Source organism: Rana temporaria, chromosome 3 (assembly GCF_905171775.1).
Source record: "Rana temporaria chromosome 3, aRanTem1.1, whole genome shotgun sequence".
Classification (NCBI taxonomy): Eukaryota; Metazoa; Chordata; class Amphibia; order Anura; family Ranidae; genus Rana; species Rana temporaria.
In genome coordinates this window covers 251,810,440-251,825,135 of record NC_053491.1, presented here as the reverse complement: position 1 = coordinate 251,825,135, position 14,696 = coordinate 251,810,440, and the positions used below count along the sequence as shown (strand labels likewise).

The following is a 14,696-nucleotide window of genomic DNA, read 5'->3' as shown; positions in this document are numbered from 1 at the left end:
CAATGGTTCTTTCAACAGAAAGGTGTGAATGGGGTCTAAAACTGAAGACTGCAAAATCTGGCGCATCTCTGCATGAAACCCAATCAGCTTCCAGTTTTTTCTCTCAAAACCTTAAAGGAGTTGTAAAGGAAAAAATAGTTTTGCCTAAAATGAATGTCTGCAAGGTAGACAGACAGAATAATTTGGTAAAAAAGAGACCTATTTAATGTGCATACATCGCGTGGTGACACCGCGAATGCACTAGTATATAATGTGCCAACGCCCCGAAATAGCGAGAATTGAGGAAAGGACTAATAAGTTGGGCTTTAAGGGCACACAGTACCAATAGATGTAGAAAACTAAAAGTTTATTTAGTATGAAATATCATAAAAGTGGAATGACATAAAATCAAAGAAATTAACGAAATTAGGTCAGCAACTAATACCACAACTGTGATTACAACACTATACAATCATATCATATATAGGCTTCATTTAGAAAGCACAGTTACAGGTACAATGTTGAGTTGCATATCCAGTGTAGTATTCCAAAGATTTGGTGAAGAGCTTGCTTTGCTTTGAGCAAGCTCTTCACCAAATCTTTGGAATACTACACTGGATATGCAACTCAACATTGTACCTGTAACTGTGCTTTCTAAATGAAGCCTATATATGATATGATTGTATAGTGTTGTAATCACAGTTGTGGTATTAGTTGCTGACCTAATTTCGTTAATTTCTTTGATTTTATGTCATTCCACTTTTATGATATTTCATACTAAATAAACTTTTAGTTTTCTACATCTATTGGTACTGTGTGCCCTTAAAGCCCAACTTATTAGTCCTTTCCTCAAGACAGACAGAATAGTGTAATGTGTAATAGGTTAGCGCAACTTATTTGTTTTGTTTTGATTGTATATTGTGTGTATATCACAATTTTTGTTGCAGCTCGTCTATTTTTGTTTCACTTAGTTAGTTTAGCGCAGTATCATAATTTCTTTTGTTCAGAATAGTGTAATGATTCTGTTAAAAAACGAGTAAATACCTATTAAATTCTTTCATCTATATCACCTTCGGCGTTCTAGTTTCTGTTCTCTCATTCACTTCCTGGTTTGTGGCGCTCGTTCAACTACATTTCCCAGTATGCATTGTGGCACACCCAGTAATTCACACCTCCTTGAAGTATCTAACACGTAGAGAGCGTCCTGCCACACAGATGTAGTTCCCAGGAGGGGGTGATCACGTCACTGACCACCGCAGTAAAGCCTCCCATCACGGTGGTGAGTAACAATCAGACAAGCAGGAAGTGAACAGAACAGAGAAGAAATAGAGCAACTTCTGAGCAAAAACGAACAATGAGGAAGTGAAAAGAGGAATGTCTGCAGGTAAAGGATGCTTATTATGAAAACAATTTATTTTAGTAAATCACCCCCACAGGTTTGGGTATTCTGACAGATACTGGAGCTGGCTGTTGGAATACAATACGACAGGAGATTTGTTCACCTGCACCACTTAGTGTAAATGAAGAAATAGGATTTTTTGGGCTGTGAAGATGGAATGGCAAATCATTTTTTTTCAGGTAATATTTATGAGGATCGTGTCGCTGTTCTGCCGTTAATTGTGAAGACATTCTGTTAACAATAGGCTTTGTAAATGCTTGTTCAGGCCTTGTGACATGTCTACTATACTGTCTAATGAATGAATGGAGTGGGCGATGGAGAGGACTCATCCTAATAACAGCCACACCTTTTCCTGCAGCCAGTATTGCCTTATCACCAAAGTACTGAACACTGAAAGGAGACAATAGAAACTTTAAAAAGCTAAAAGAACAAAGAAACTTTGTATCATGTTCATTTTAACTGCGTATATTGTATACTATACAGTGTCTTCTTTGTTTGAGTGAAATTCTAAAACTATTGTGACTGGGTTTCTGCTCACAAACATCTGTGTAATTAATAATGTAATTAATGCATACTAGCTCCTTATACCTTTGTCTTGAAGAGTTTTTATTTTTTATTTATTTTTTTAACTAGAGTTTACAACCACTTTAAGATGTAAACAATGGCAAATAAAGCTTTTGTAAACAAAAAAAATATGTAAACAATGGCAAATAAAGCTTTTGTAAACATATGTAAACAATGGTCCCCATTGCCAGGATAGTGCAACTTGTGTGTACATATCAATATTATTATTATTATTATTATAATACAGGTTTTATATAACACCAACAGTTTGCGCAGCACTATACAATCTAAAAGGAGACAGTACAGTTATAAGACAATAAAATACAAGTGGGTTAAGAGGGCCCTGGTCATAAGGGCTTACAATCTAATAGGTTGGACATTATTAGTCCCATTATTAGTGCCTGTCCAGCTCCCAAAGAGAGAAGACACCGGATGCGGATGACTCTACAGAAAAGATGATAGCAGTGGCAATGGGGTGTGCAGACCTGTCAGCACTGGCATAAGGTAGGGTCGCCGATACCAATTACCGATACATTTGCGGTATGATTTGTGCCCATGCGAAGTGAACGGGCACAAATCGCAAAGAATCCGGTTTCACTCGCTGTTCCTGTGTGAACCCAGGCTGAGGTCACTATGACAAGCCTGGGTTCACACAGGAGCATTGTGGGAAACCGCACCACATTCCTGTACTAATCGCATGCAATTCTTTGCGATAGGATTCATTTTGTATGGGCTCAAATTGCAACGCAAAGGTATCGGTTTTAGGTATCGAATCTTTTGCACCATGCAAATGCTTAGTATAGGCACAAATATCAGTGAAAGCCTAGCAGAAGGCGTATCAACAAAGTGCATCCAGTAGCGATCATTGCAAATAATCGCTAGGTGTGCAGACAGTCGCAAAAAACTGCAGCTGTCAGAAACCTGTCATTATAGTGAATGGGACTGGCGGCTAATACTAGTCGCTCACAGCCGCAGTACAAATCCAAAGATTTCTGCCAGTGCAATTCCCACCAGCCTAAATCACTGGTGTGAATGTATCCTAAGAGGTAAGTGGTTGTGCTGCTGCAGAGTAGAGTGTGTGCTCTTCTTCCTAGGAGAGTCAGGACAGCTCTGACAATAACTGAAGTGAGCTCCATCCACACAGCCTGGAGTGGGAGGAATCCTGTGTGATCTCAGGGAACTTTCCAGCTTCCACACACAATAACTCCAACAAGGTACAAGTGTGCCAGGACTTCCCAGATATGAGCCCTCACTATCCATCCAATGTCCCTGACAAGTGTCCCAGGACTTCCTACATCTGACCCCTCTCCATCCATCCATCCATCCATCCAATGTTCCTGACAAGTGTGCCAGGACTTCCCAGATATGACCCCTCACCATCCATCCATCCAATGTCACTGACAAGTGTCCCAGGACTTCCTACATCTGATCCCTCACCATCCATCCATCCAATGTCACTGACAAGTGTCCCAGGACTTCCTACATCTGACCCCTCACCATCCATCCATCCAATGTCACTGACAAGTGTCCCAGGACTTCCTACATCTGACCCCTCACCATCCATCCATCCAATGTCACTGACAAGTGTCCCAGGACTTCCTACATCTGATCCCTCACCATCCATCCATCCATCCATCCAATGTCACTGACAAGTGTCCCAGGACTTCCTACATCTGATCCCTCACCATCCATCCATCCATCCAATGTCACTGTCAAGTGTCCCAGGACTTCCCAGATCTGACCCCACTCCATCCATCCATCCAATGTCACTGACAAGTGTCCCAGGACTTCCTACATCTGACCCCTCACCATCCATCCATCCAATGTCACTGACAAGTGTCCCAGGACTTCCTACATCTGATCCCTCACCATCCAATGTCACTGACAAGTGTCCCAGGACTTCCTACATCTGACCCCTCACCATCCATCCATCCAATGTCACTGACAAGTGTCCCAGGACTTCCTACACCTGACCCCTCACCATCCATCCATCCAATGTCACTGACAAGTGTCCCATGACTTCCTACATCTGACCCCTCACCATCCATCCATCCAATGTCACTGACAAGTGTCCCAGGACTTCCTACATCTGACCCCTCACCATCCATCCATCCAATGTCACTGACAAGTGTCCCAGGACTTCCTACATCTGATCCCTCACCATCCATCCATCCATCCAATGTCACTGACAAGTGTCCCAGGACTTCCTACATCTGACCCCTCACCATCTATCCATCCAATGTCACTGTCAAGTGTCCCAGGACTTCCCAGATCTGACCCCTCTCCATCCATCCATCCAATGTCACTGACAAGTTTCCCAGGACTTCCTACATCTGATCCCTCTCCATCCATCCATCCAATGTCCCTGACAAGTGTCCCAGGACTTCCTACATCTGACCCCTCACCATCCATCCATCCAATGTCACTGACAAGTGTCCCAGGACTTCCTACATCTGATCCCTCTCCATCCATCCATCCATCCAATGTCCCTGACAAGTGTCCCAGGACTTCCTACAGCTGACCCCTCTCCATCCATCCATCTAATGTCCCTGACAAGTGTCCCAGCACTTCCCAGATCTGAGCCCTCTCTATCCATCCATCGAATGTCACTGACAAGTGTCCCAGGACTTCCTACATCTGATCCCTCTCCATCCATCCATCCATCCAATGTCCCTGACAAGTGTCCCAGGACTTCCTACAGCTGACCCCTCTCCATCCATCCATCTAATGTCCCTGACAAGTGTCCCAGCACTTCCCAGATCTGAGCCCTCTCTATCCATCCATCGAATGTCACTGACAAGTGTCCCAGGACTTCCTACATCTGATCCCTCACCATCCATCCACCATGATCCTATCCATGGGGGATCAGAGACACGTACCTTCTGATCAGTCAGGTTCTGTAGGATCTCCTTCCCAGAAGAAGTCTTGATCTCCACTCCTTGGTTGTCCCCTTCTTTGTTGCTCTGATCACACTTCTTCTCATCCTGGTTGCTTGTCCCTGGACGCCCAGCATTGCTCTTTCTGCCTCCTCTCTGCCCCACACTCAGAGAGTCAAAGTCTAGAGTCTTACTTTCATATGCCCCCTCCACATTGCAGAACATCCCTCCATACTTCACCCGGGACACTTGGTCTGCGGTGCCCGGCCGTGCTAAGTACACCGGTAGGTCTTCTTGCTTCTCCCTGTTCCCTGATGCCATGGCTGAGACACGGAGCCGAGCTGGAGCCGAGTACAGTCCGGAGAACAGGCAGTACACGGGAGGAGCGCACAGGCGGACAGCGGCCACTGGTGGCAGCAGAGAGCTCCCTGCAAACTTCATGACACGAACACAGCATCAGATTCTCTTTATTGTACATCAAGACCACCAGTGTGATCTGATCCTAGAGATCTCCTCTGTATTGTACATCATTATACCACCAGTGTGATCTGATCACTCATCTAGAGATCTCCACTGTTATTGTACATCATTAGATCACCAGTGTGATCTGATCACTCATCTAGAGATCTCCACTGTTATTGTACATCATTAGATCACCAGTGTGATCTGATCACTCATCTAGAGATCTCCACTGTTATTGTACATCATTAGACCACCAGTGTGATCTGATCACTCATCTAGAGATCTCCACTGTTATTGTACATCATTAGACCACCAGTGTGATCTGATCACTCATCTAGAGATCTCCACTGTTATTGTACATCATTAGACCACCAGTGTGATCTGATCACTCATCTAGAGATCTCCACTGTTATTGTACATCATTAGACCACCAGTGTGATCTGATCACTCATCTAGAGATCTCCACTGTTATTGTACATCATTAGACCACCAGTGTTATCTGATCACTCATCTAGAGATCTCCACTTATTGTACATCATTAGACCATCAGTGTGATCTGATCACTCATCTAGAGATCTCCACTGTTATTGTACATCATTAGACCACCAGTGTGATCTGATCACTCATCTAGAGATCTCTCACTGTATTCTCCCCTTTTTTTAAGGTATGCGCAATTTTTTCCTTCTTACAAAAAAAAATAATATCAAACATACAAATATTCATAACAGAAACATACACAAAGCCCCCCCCCTTTTGCATCAGAGACAATCAGAGTTCTCCTACCACAGTTATCGAAAATTCGCAATCATTTTCGCATTCGCATTAGCGAAAATTCGCAATTTTTTTTTTTTTTATATTCGGCAAAATAAAAGGATCGCCTCAGCTTAGCTACTCGGCCCAGGGTCTCTAATCATACCAGCAATGCTTTTAGACGTCGATAGGATGTGATCTGTTTTAAAAATAAAATTGAAAAAATGCGAATATTCGGAATTGCGAATATTCACCGCGAAATTCGAAATATATCGCGAATACTCGAATATGCCATATTCGAGCCGAATATTCGCAATACGAATATTCGTGAGCAACACTAATTATTAGTATAGAGGGCAGTTTACTCATTTAGAGGACTTCTTTGTATTGTACATCAGTATAGAGGGGAGTTCACTCATCTAGAGGACTCTTCTGTATTGTACATCACTGGATAATCTGCCTGTTGGGGGTACTTGAGGACAGGGTTGAGAACCACTGATCTAGAGGACTCCCCTATATATTACATCTCCTGATCATCAGTGTAGTTGGGAGTTCACTCATCTAGAGCAGGTTGCCTACTGTGAGTTAGCTAGTCAGCGTTTGATGCTCAAGTCAGGGGGAAGGGGTTAATGTCTTATTGCCTTCCCCAGGCTAAGTTTATGGGCTTTCTGGGGTCCAGCCTCCCATCCTTTGTATTACAAAAGGGAGAGGCATCCATGGCCCCAGGGGGCCTAGAGTTACAGATGATGTGAGACTTATTGTCCACTCCCGGAACGCAGACTCATCTGTATACTGTCATCATGGACGCTGCCTTTCTGGACTTTCCATCATTGGACTTTACCCATAAAGACTCTATCCGTGCACTGCAGGCAGGGCCGCCATCATATATAATATATATTTTTAAAAGGGGGGTTGCCATCTGGGGCACTGGGGACCTTTAATAAAAATAAAAAAAATAAACCTCTGGGCCCTTTAATAAAAAAATAAAAAATAAAATGAAAAGAAATTACAAAAAAAGGGGGGTTGCCATCCGGGACCTTTGGGCCCTTTAATAAAAATAAAAAAAAGAAACCTCTGGGCCCTTTAATAAAATAAATAAATAAAAAAAATATATAAACAAAAAATAAAAATAAACATTTATATAAAAAAAAGGGGGGTTTGCCACATGGGGCCCTGGGGACCTCTGGGCCCTTTAATAATAAATAATATTATATATAATATATATTAAAAAATATATATATATATATATATATATATATATATATATATATATATATATATATATATATATATATATATATATATATATATATATCATTTTTTTTAAAATAAAAAAATATGAAAAAAAGGGGGGTTGTCATCCGGGCCCCTGGGGACCTCCGGCCCTTTAATAAAAAATAAAATAAAAATATATTTTAAAAAATATTAATTTTTTATAAAAAATAAATAAAAAAAGGGGGGGGGTTGCCATCTGGGGCCCTGTGGGCCTCCGGGCCCCTGGGGACCTCCGGACCCCTAAAAAAAAAAGGAATGCTTGCCACCTGGGCTGCTGGGGACCTCCGGGCCCCTTACAGGTGTACTGCCTGTACCCCCCTGATGGCGGCCCTGACTGCAGGTATGCTGGGACAGCCACAGTGTACTGCTCAGCATGCTCCTGGAACAGAGACCATGCTTTCACTGAGAGCTCTGGGTCTCATACTAACGATCAGAAACTGTGAGGTCACAACCCACCTATGCGTTGTGTTCTCTACAATATACATTGTATTTATTTAATATTGGAAACAAAGAAAAGTGTGCATAAAACATGAAATATGAATCAGAAGTGCCTCCATCCTGAGTTTGCGAAGCAAGGAAAAAAGGAAGGGTTTTGGGACTTTGAGTGAAGCATGCAGCTGGAGAGCAAAGAGACACTGTTAGTTGTAAACAATAATTTATTTAATGAATATAACATTTAATACATTACATCAATTGGCACATAAATGCATTGTAACCTGTAAGACGCATTTAGTTAGATTTCATGTAGTATAGTATGCAGTAAAATACGTAAACAATATGTACACATGTACAGGGCTCAAAATTTCAAGTCCTGAGCTACTAGCCAGGCCTCAAGAGTTACTCGCCACCAGTTGCCCCACCTAATTCATACACTGCCCTGCGCCTAATTGCACCCGTAAACACGCCCTCGTAGATTATCTCATGGAATGACAATGTTTTATGCAGAATCAAGTTACAAAATTAAATATTACCAACAACAACTTTAACAAAATGGGACAGGGCACTGGGGGCAGACCAGAGGGACAGGGCACTGGGGGCAGACCAGAGGGACAGGGCACTAGAACTGGGTCTCTTCCCCATTCTCTTGCTGTCTCCTCTGCAACTCCCATCCATCCTCTCTCTCTCCCATTCATCTCATCATCAGGAGCCTGTGTGTGCAGCTTCATGCTTGCATGTCCCCACTTCCCCCTTTTATTCAGGCTGGCAGAGAGGAGAGGAGCTGCAGCACAGTGGGAGGGAGTACAATCCAGCGCTGAGATCCACACAACTGCACAGCCATTGACACCATAGCACAGCGCACACTGACAGCGCACAGCACACATTGAGACCAGTCCGCTCACAGTGTTCAGGCTAAACTGTTGGACACTTACATAGAGCACAAGGAGAAGAAAACTGCACAAACTAGAAGGCTGCCGCTCTCATGTCAGGGCAACTTACAGTGAGCGCTGCGTCGGAGTGGTAATTTTTGCAATCCTCCACCTCACTCATTACTTTCTGCTCTCCAGCTACATTGGTCGGAGCCCGGGGGAGGGGGGCAGGCTCAGAGAGGTCATACTGTTGGGTCCCATGGCTTAATGAGAATTGTAAGTAGAGCACCTGTGTAATGCTCTGCCTGTGCGCGGCTCAACAGACTACTTTTCCAGAGCATGCACCTTTCCTCTTCGGCCGCCAATCTCATCGGGACTCTAAGTGTAGGCACAGATTGGAGGGAGATTGGTCATGCAGCCCTGTCATCACTCGCCCCCAGCTTAAATCCACTCGCCAAATGCTAGTAGGCAAGTGGAAATTTTGAGGGCTGCACATGTATATACACATTCCACACATATATATGAAAAAATTGTTTCTGAAATGTAAACACATAATAACAGCAAATATAGCTGAAGCATCTTAAAATACAGTAAAACCTTGGACTGTGAGCATAATTCATTCCGGAAGCATGCTTGTAATCCAAAGCACTTGTATATCAAAGCAAATTTTCCCATAAGAACTAATGAAAATTAAAATGATTCGTTCTACACCCATTTATTCATAGGTCCTTCAGTTTATAGTCCATATATAAAGATTATAACAATGTGATAGGTTGTGTAACCATAAAATGTCCATCTACAAATGAAAGCCTCCCCAAGGGGATTAGTAGCAAAATCCAGCAGGAGCTACAGAGTATAAGGGAGGAGAGAGGCGCCTCTAAGTGAAGCAATATGGTTACATTTAATGAGGGTACAACATTTAGCAACTCACATGGTTGATGATTAAAACAGGCACATCTAAGTATGCAGGCATCCGGGGTAGAGCTGTTCACATAGACCGCCCTCCGCACCACCGGCTCTCACCGATATGAGTCTGCAATCGTGACCAGGAAAACTACCCTGCGGTAGAGCGATCTAAAAGCAAGGCTTGAACCACTCGTGGAAGGGACGACATCAATGGCGTTGAGGAGAATGGTCTATGTGCACAGCTTTTCCCTGGATATCTGCATCTGGATATGTGCCTGTTTTAATCATCAACCATGTGAGTTTCTAAATGTTGTACCTTCATTAAATGTAACCATATTGCTACACTTATGCCCTGTACACACGATCGGTCAATCCGATGAGAACGATCTGATGGATTTTTCCTTCAGTTTACCGATGAAGCTGACTGATGGTCAGTCGCACCCACACATCATCAGTTAAAAAACCGATCGTGTCAAAACTTGGTGACGTAAAACACAACGACGTGCTGAAAAAAATGAAGTTCAATGCTTCCAAGCATGCGTCGACTTGATTCTGAGCATGCGTCGATTTTTAACCGATGGACGTGCCTACAAACGATCGTTTTTTTTCTATCGGTTAGGTATCCATCGGTTAATTTTAAAACAAGTTTCACATTTTTTAACCCATGGATAAAAAACCGATGGGGCCCACACACGATTGGTTTGGTCTGATGAAAACGGTCCATCAGACCGTTCTCATTGGATTGACCGATCGTGTGTACGCGGCAATAGAGGCGCTTCTCTTCTATTTTATACTCAGTTGTGACATGATGCTACTCTTATATCAAGACATCGCTTGTATATCAAGTCAAAATGTATTAAAAAAATGTCTTGCAAAACGCTCTCAAACCAAGTTACTCTCAAACCAAGGTTCTACTGTAAAACCATAATTGTAGCATTTATAGCTCGACGCGTTTCGTGACTAATTGTCACTCATCAGGAGCAGACACAGTAGTGATGTCTAAAAAGTATGAAAAGTGAGTAAACTGAACACAAAAGGAGGGAATGATGAAACATTCATCCATACTCACAGGCTAACAATGGATATGGAGTGCGGCGGCGGTTGCTGAGGCGAAGCTGCAAACGACATCTCACACGGGAACCGAGGCGCGAAAACCCATGACATGACAACGGGAGATCCTGAAGGGTGAGGCGTAGCTGGGAAAGTGAGCCCCACTAAACAATCGATGAATATACATGGTTCGTGACTAAAAACATCTGTGAATGAATATAAGTATATGTGAGTATATGAAGGTGTGTGGGGAAATTAAGTAAATAATTGATGGGGCAATGATCCAATACTAGTACTAAGGAGTGATGGGAAATGTGGGAGAGTGAAAGTGAATAAGGAGCAGCGTGTGAAAACATTAATGGAGGACGATATGACAAAGTGACCAATGTTGTTGATGTGCCTTGAGGTGAGGGGAAATGGACGTGATGAATGAAAGAAACAAAGAAAATAAAGAAAATTAATCTGCAAAACCAAGGAAAAACTAGGAAAAAAAATGAAGATATAAACATGATCTCTTGTGTAGGTGTGTAAGTGCTAACCGTGCACACTGACCCAGAAAACACCAGCTCGATCAGAGAGTGAAGATCACTCACAGTTATACTCTGACATTCCTCTGTAGCAATACATATAGTTAACGTTATGTACAGTCCATTGGTGATGTTATTGGCCGAAATTGAGACTCCCTATTTCTATACGTAGACAACCACCGTTCTAAATCTTTGATCTCCTAAATTCTAGTGATTCTGAAGGACTCTAGTGGTGAACTTTTCTTTGCTTTTCTAGCCACATGCTAAAAAGTCTCTTTCCTCTTGTTGAAGCAGTTCCCAGTGACCCTGCTGCATTTTCCTAAGGGCCCATTCAGATATATGTTTTACTGCATACAGTTAGATCCATATACAGTTGTGCTCATAAGTTTACATACCCTGGCAGAATTGATGATTTCTGGGCCATTTTTCAGAGAATATGAATGATAACACAAAAACTTTTCTTTCACTCATGGTTGGTGTTTGGCTGAAGTCATTTATTATCAATCAACTGTGTTTACTCTTTTTAACCACTGTCCAATGTGTCCGCCATAATGTCGCAGTCGCAATAAAAATCGCAGATCGCCGCCATTACTAGTAAAAAAAAATAAATAAATAATAATAATTCTGTCCCTTATTTTGTAGGCGCTATAACTTTTGCGCAAACCAGTCGCTTATTGCGATTTTTTTTTTTTTTTACTAACAATATGTAGAATACGTATCGGCCTAGACTGAGGATAAAAAAAAAATGTAAAAAAAAAATTTAGCTATTTATTATAGCAACAAGTAAACATTTTTTTTTTCAAAATTGTCGCTCTATTTTTGTTTATAGCGCAAAAAATAAAAACCGCAGAGGTGATCAAATACCACCAAAAGAAAGCTCTACTTGTGGGAAAAAAAGGACGTCAATTTTGTTTGGGAGCCACGTCGCACGACCGTGCAATTGTCAGTTAAAGCGACGCAGTGCCGAATCGCAAAAAGTCCTCTGGGCAGGAAGGGGGTTTAAGTGCCCGGTAAGGAAGTGGTTAAATCATAATGACAACAGAAACTACCCAAATGACCCTGATCAGAAGTTTAACTTTTGATCAGGGTCATTTGGGTAGTTTCTGTTGTCATTATGATTTTAAAAAGAGTAAACACAGTTGATGGTTGCAGTTACTAAAATTTGAACTTGATATTTATGTTCAACCCCCTTGAATTAAAACTAAAAGTCTGCACTTCAAATTCATTTGGATCAATTTGTTTTAATTTTATTCTGGTGGCATACAGAGCCAAAGGTATGAAAATAGTGACTGTGTGCAAAAATATATTGACCTAACTTTATTACTGAAACGTGTGGCGTGTTGCAGTGCCATCCATTTGATTGTGTCTATATCCAGTGTAGCACCCAAATGCACTGCACAGTAGTGGCCCACTGACAATGAACTGCAGCTTGTCACAATGCAAAATGTTGTGCATTGTGCTGTTTTAAAGTGGAGTTTCACCCTGAATTTTTTTTTTAAAAAATTGAAAAAAAATAGAAAAAAAAAATTGAAAATATTTTTTTTGTATACTTACCGTATTTGCCGGCTTATAAGAAAAGGAAAATTTTTGGTTTTGGGATATACTCGCCATATAAGACTACCCCCTTCCTTCTAGTCTTTCTGGAAGCTGAGGGGTAGCCGCACCTTCTCCTTAGACTGTCCTGTGATAGGCGGAACACAAATTTTCCCAGCAGCGCCTCTGTTCTGTGTTCCGCCTATCACGGATGTCCTCTCGTCCGAGGATGAGAAGGCATCCGTGATAGGAGGAACACAGGACAGAGGCGCTGCTGGGAAAATTTGTGTTCCGCCTATCACAGGACAGTCTGAGAAGAAGGCTCGGCTTTCAAATCATGGACGTCCGCAGCAGACGGAGACTGTCACCGGCGTATAGGACGACCCCCAACTTTGGATGCATTTTTTTTGCATCCAAAAAGTCGTCTTATACGCCGGAAAATACGGTACCAGAAATAGCGGTTGCTATGCGGAAGTCTGTAATTTGCCTCTTCATCGTCCGCGGTGGATCCTCTTCCTCCTGTGGTGTCTTCCTGTGAATGGGGCGCGCTGCCTTCTGGGAACTGTGTGTATCTCAGAGAGCAGCGGCCCATTCACAAAGAGCCGCACGGCTCACGCATCGCAACGGGCAGTGAAGCCGCACAACTTCACTGCCTGTTTCTCTTGCTGAGGATGGCGGCGCCGGGAGCTGCTAGCATCGAGGAATCGGACTCAGGGCAGTTGACATCACGGGCGAGTAGGACAGGTAAGTGTCCTTATTAAAAGTCAGCAGCTACAGTGTTTGTGGAACCCCGCTTTAAAATTGCATATCCAATTTTTGCAGTGTGCTTGGCACTACCAACCCCTTCAGAATTAATTCTGCCTGATCACACTGTACTCTAAGAGCCCTTTTACACTGACAGCGCTGGAGCGTCTGCGGTAAAATCCCGCTAAAACTAGCAGCGATTTATCACAGTTTTAGAGACGCTTTTCCGCCAATAGCATGCTCTTTTAACCCACGCTAGCAGCTGAATAAAGGGTTAAAAGCGCCCACAAAGCACCGATGCTGAGATGCTTTGCAGGGGCTTTAGTGCTGATTTCAATGGGCAGGGGCGCTTTTGGTGCTGTGTATACACCACTCCTAAAGCGCCTCAGAGAAGCTGCTTGCAGGACTTTTTTTGACATCCTGTTAGCGCAGTGCTACAGTTTGAAAGCCATGCCCCCCACCCTTTCCTCATTGGCTCACTGACAGCAGGAACAGCAGGAACCAATGGATCTTACTTCCTTTTGAGCCAATGAAGAGAGAAAGACCTCTGGTTTCATGCAAATCGCTGGAACCAGATGGGGCTCAGGTAAGTATAAGGGGGGCTGGGTCGAAGCTGCACACAGAAGGTTTTTTACCTTATTGCATACCATGCATTAAGGTAAAAAAACTTAAATTTTTAGAACTACTTCAAATAAATGAATGACGAATGTGGCATACCTGTAGTACACTAGCAGGCAGCGAACAAACAACTCATTATATTTTCTACCAGTGAAGAAGTGACCCCTTACATTGGTGGTCATTGTAGATGAAAGACAAATCTGCCATTACTTAAAGCGGAGGTCCGCTGGGTGGGGCAAAGAGCAGGTGGAGTGGAGATCACAGGGGTGGGGAGCGGAGAGTGCTGGGGGGCTTGAGAGCACTGGGGGGGAGCCAAAAAGAACAGGGGTGGAGAGCACGGGAAGCTGAGGGGGGGGGGGGCTGGATAGCACTAAGGGGGGATCTTGAGAGCACTGGGGGGCAGAAAGAACAGGGGTGGAGTGCACGGGGGTTGGAGACCACTGGGGGGTACAAAGAGCAGGGGGGAGTGGAGAGCACTGGGGAGTGGAGAGCAATGGGGGGAGCTTGAGAGCAGCAGTGGGGGACAGAAAAAAAAGGTGTGGAAAGTATGGGGGCTTGGGCGCACTATGGGAGAGCACTGGCGGGGTTGGAGAGCACACGGGTGGGGCAAAATGCAGGGGGGAGTGGAGAGTACAGGGGCGGGGAGCGGAGAGTGCTGGGGGGAGCTTGAGAGCACTGGAGGGGGAGCCAAAAAGAGCTGGGGTGG

The 14,696-nt window shown here is 43.4% G+C and overlaps 1 protein-coding gene across 1 annotated transcript in view; it reads right to left on the bottom strand.

Moving 5' to 3' along the window:
- Nucleotides 1–5,194, bottom strand: part of DPYSL3 (dihydropyrimidinase like 3) — a 205,541-nt gene extending 200,347 nt beyond the window's left edge. Inside the window, exon 1 of the mRNA XM_040344562.1 lies at nucleotides 4,822–5,194. Coding sequence (XP_040200496.1) covers nucleotides 4,822–5,139 — 318 coding nt within the window. The 5' untranslated portion in view covers nucleotides 5,140–5,194. The remainder of the gene's footprint in view (nucleotides 1–4,821) is intronic.
- Nucleotides 5,195–14,696: the final 9,502 nt, after the last annotated feature.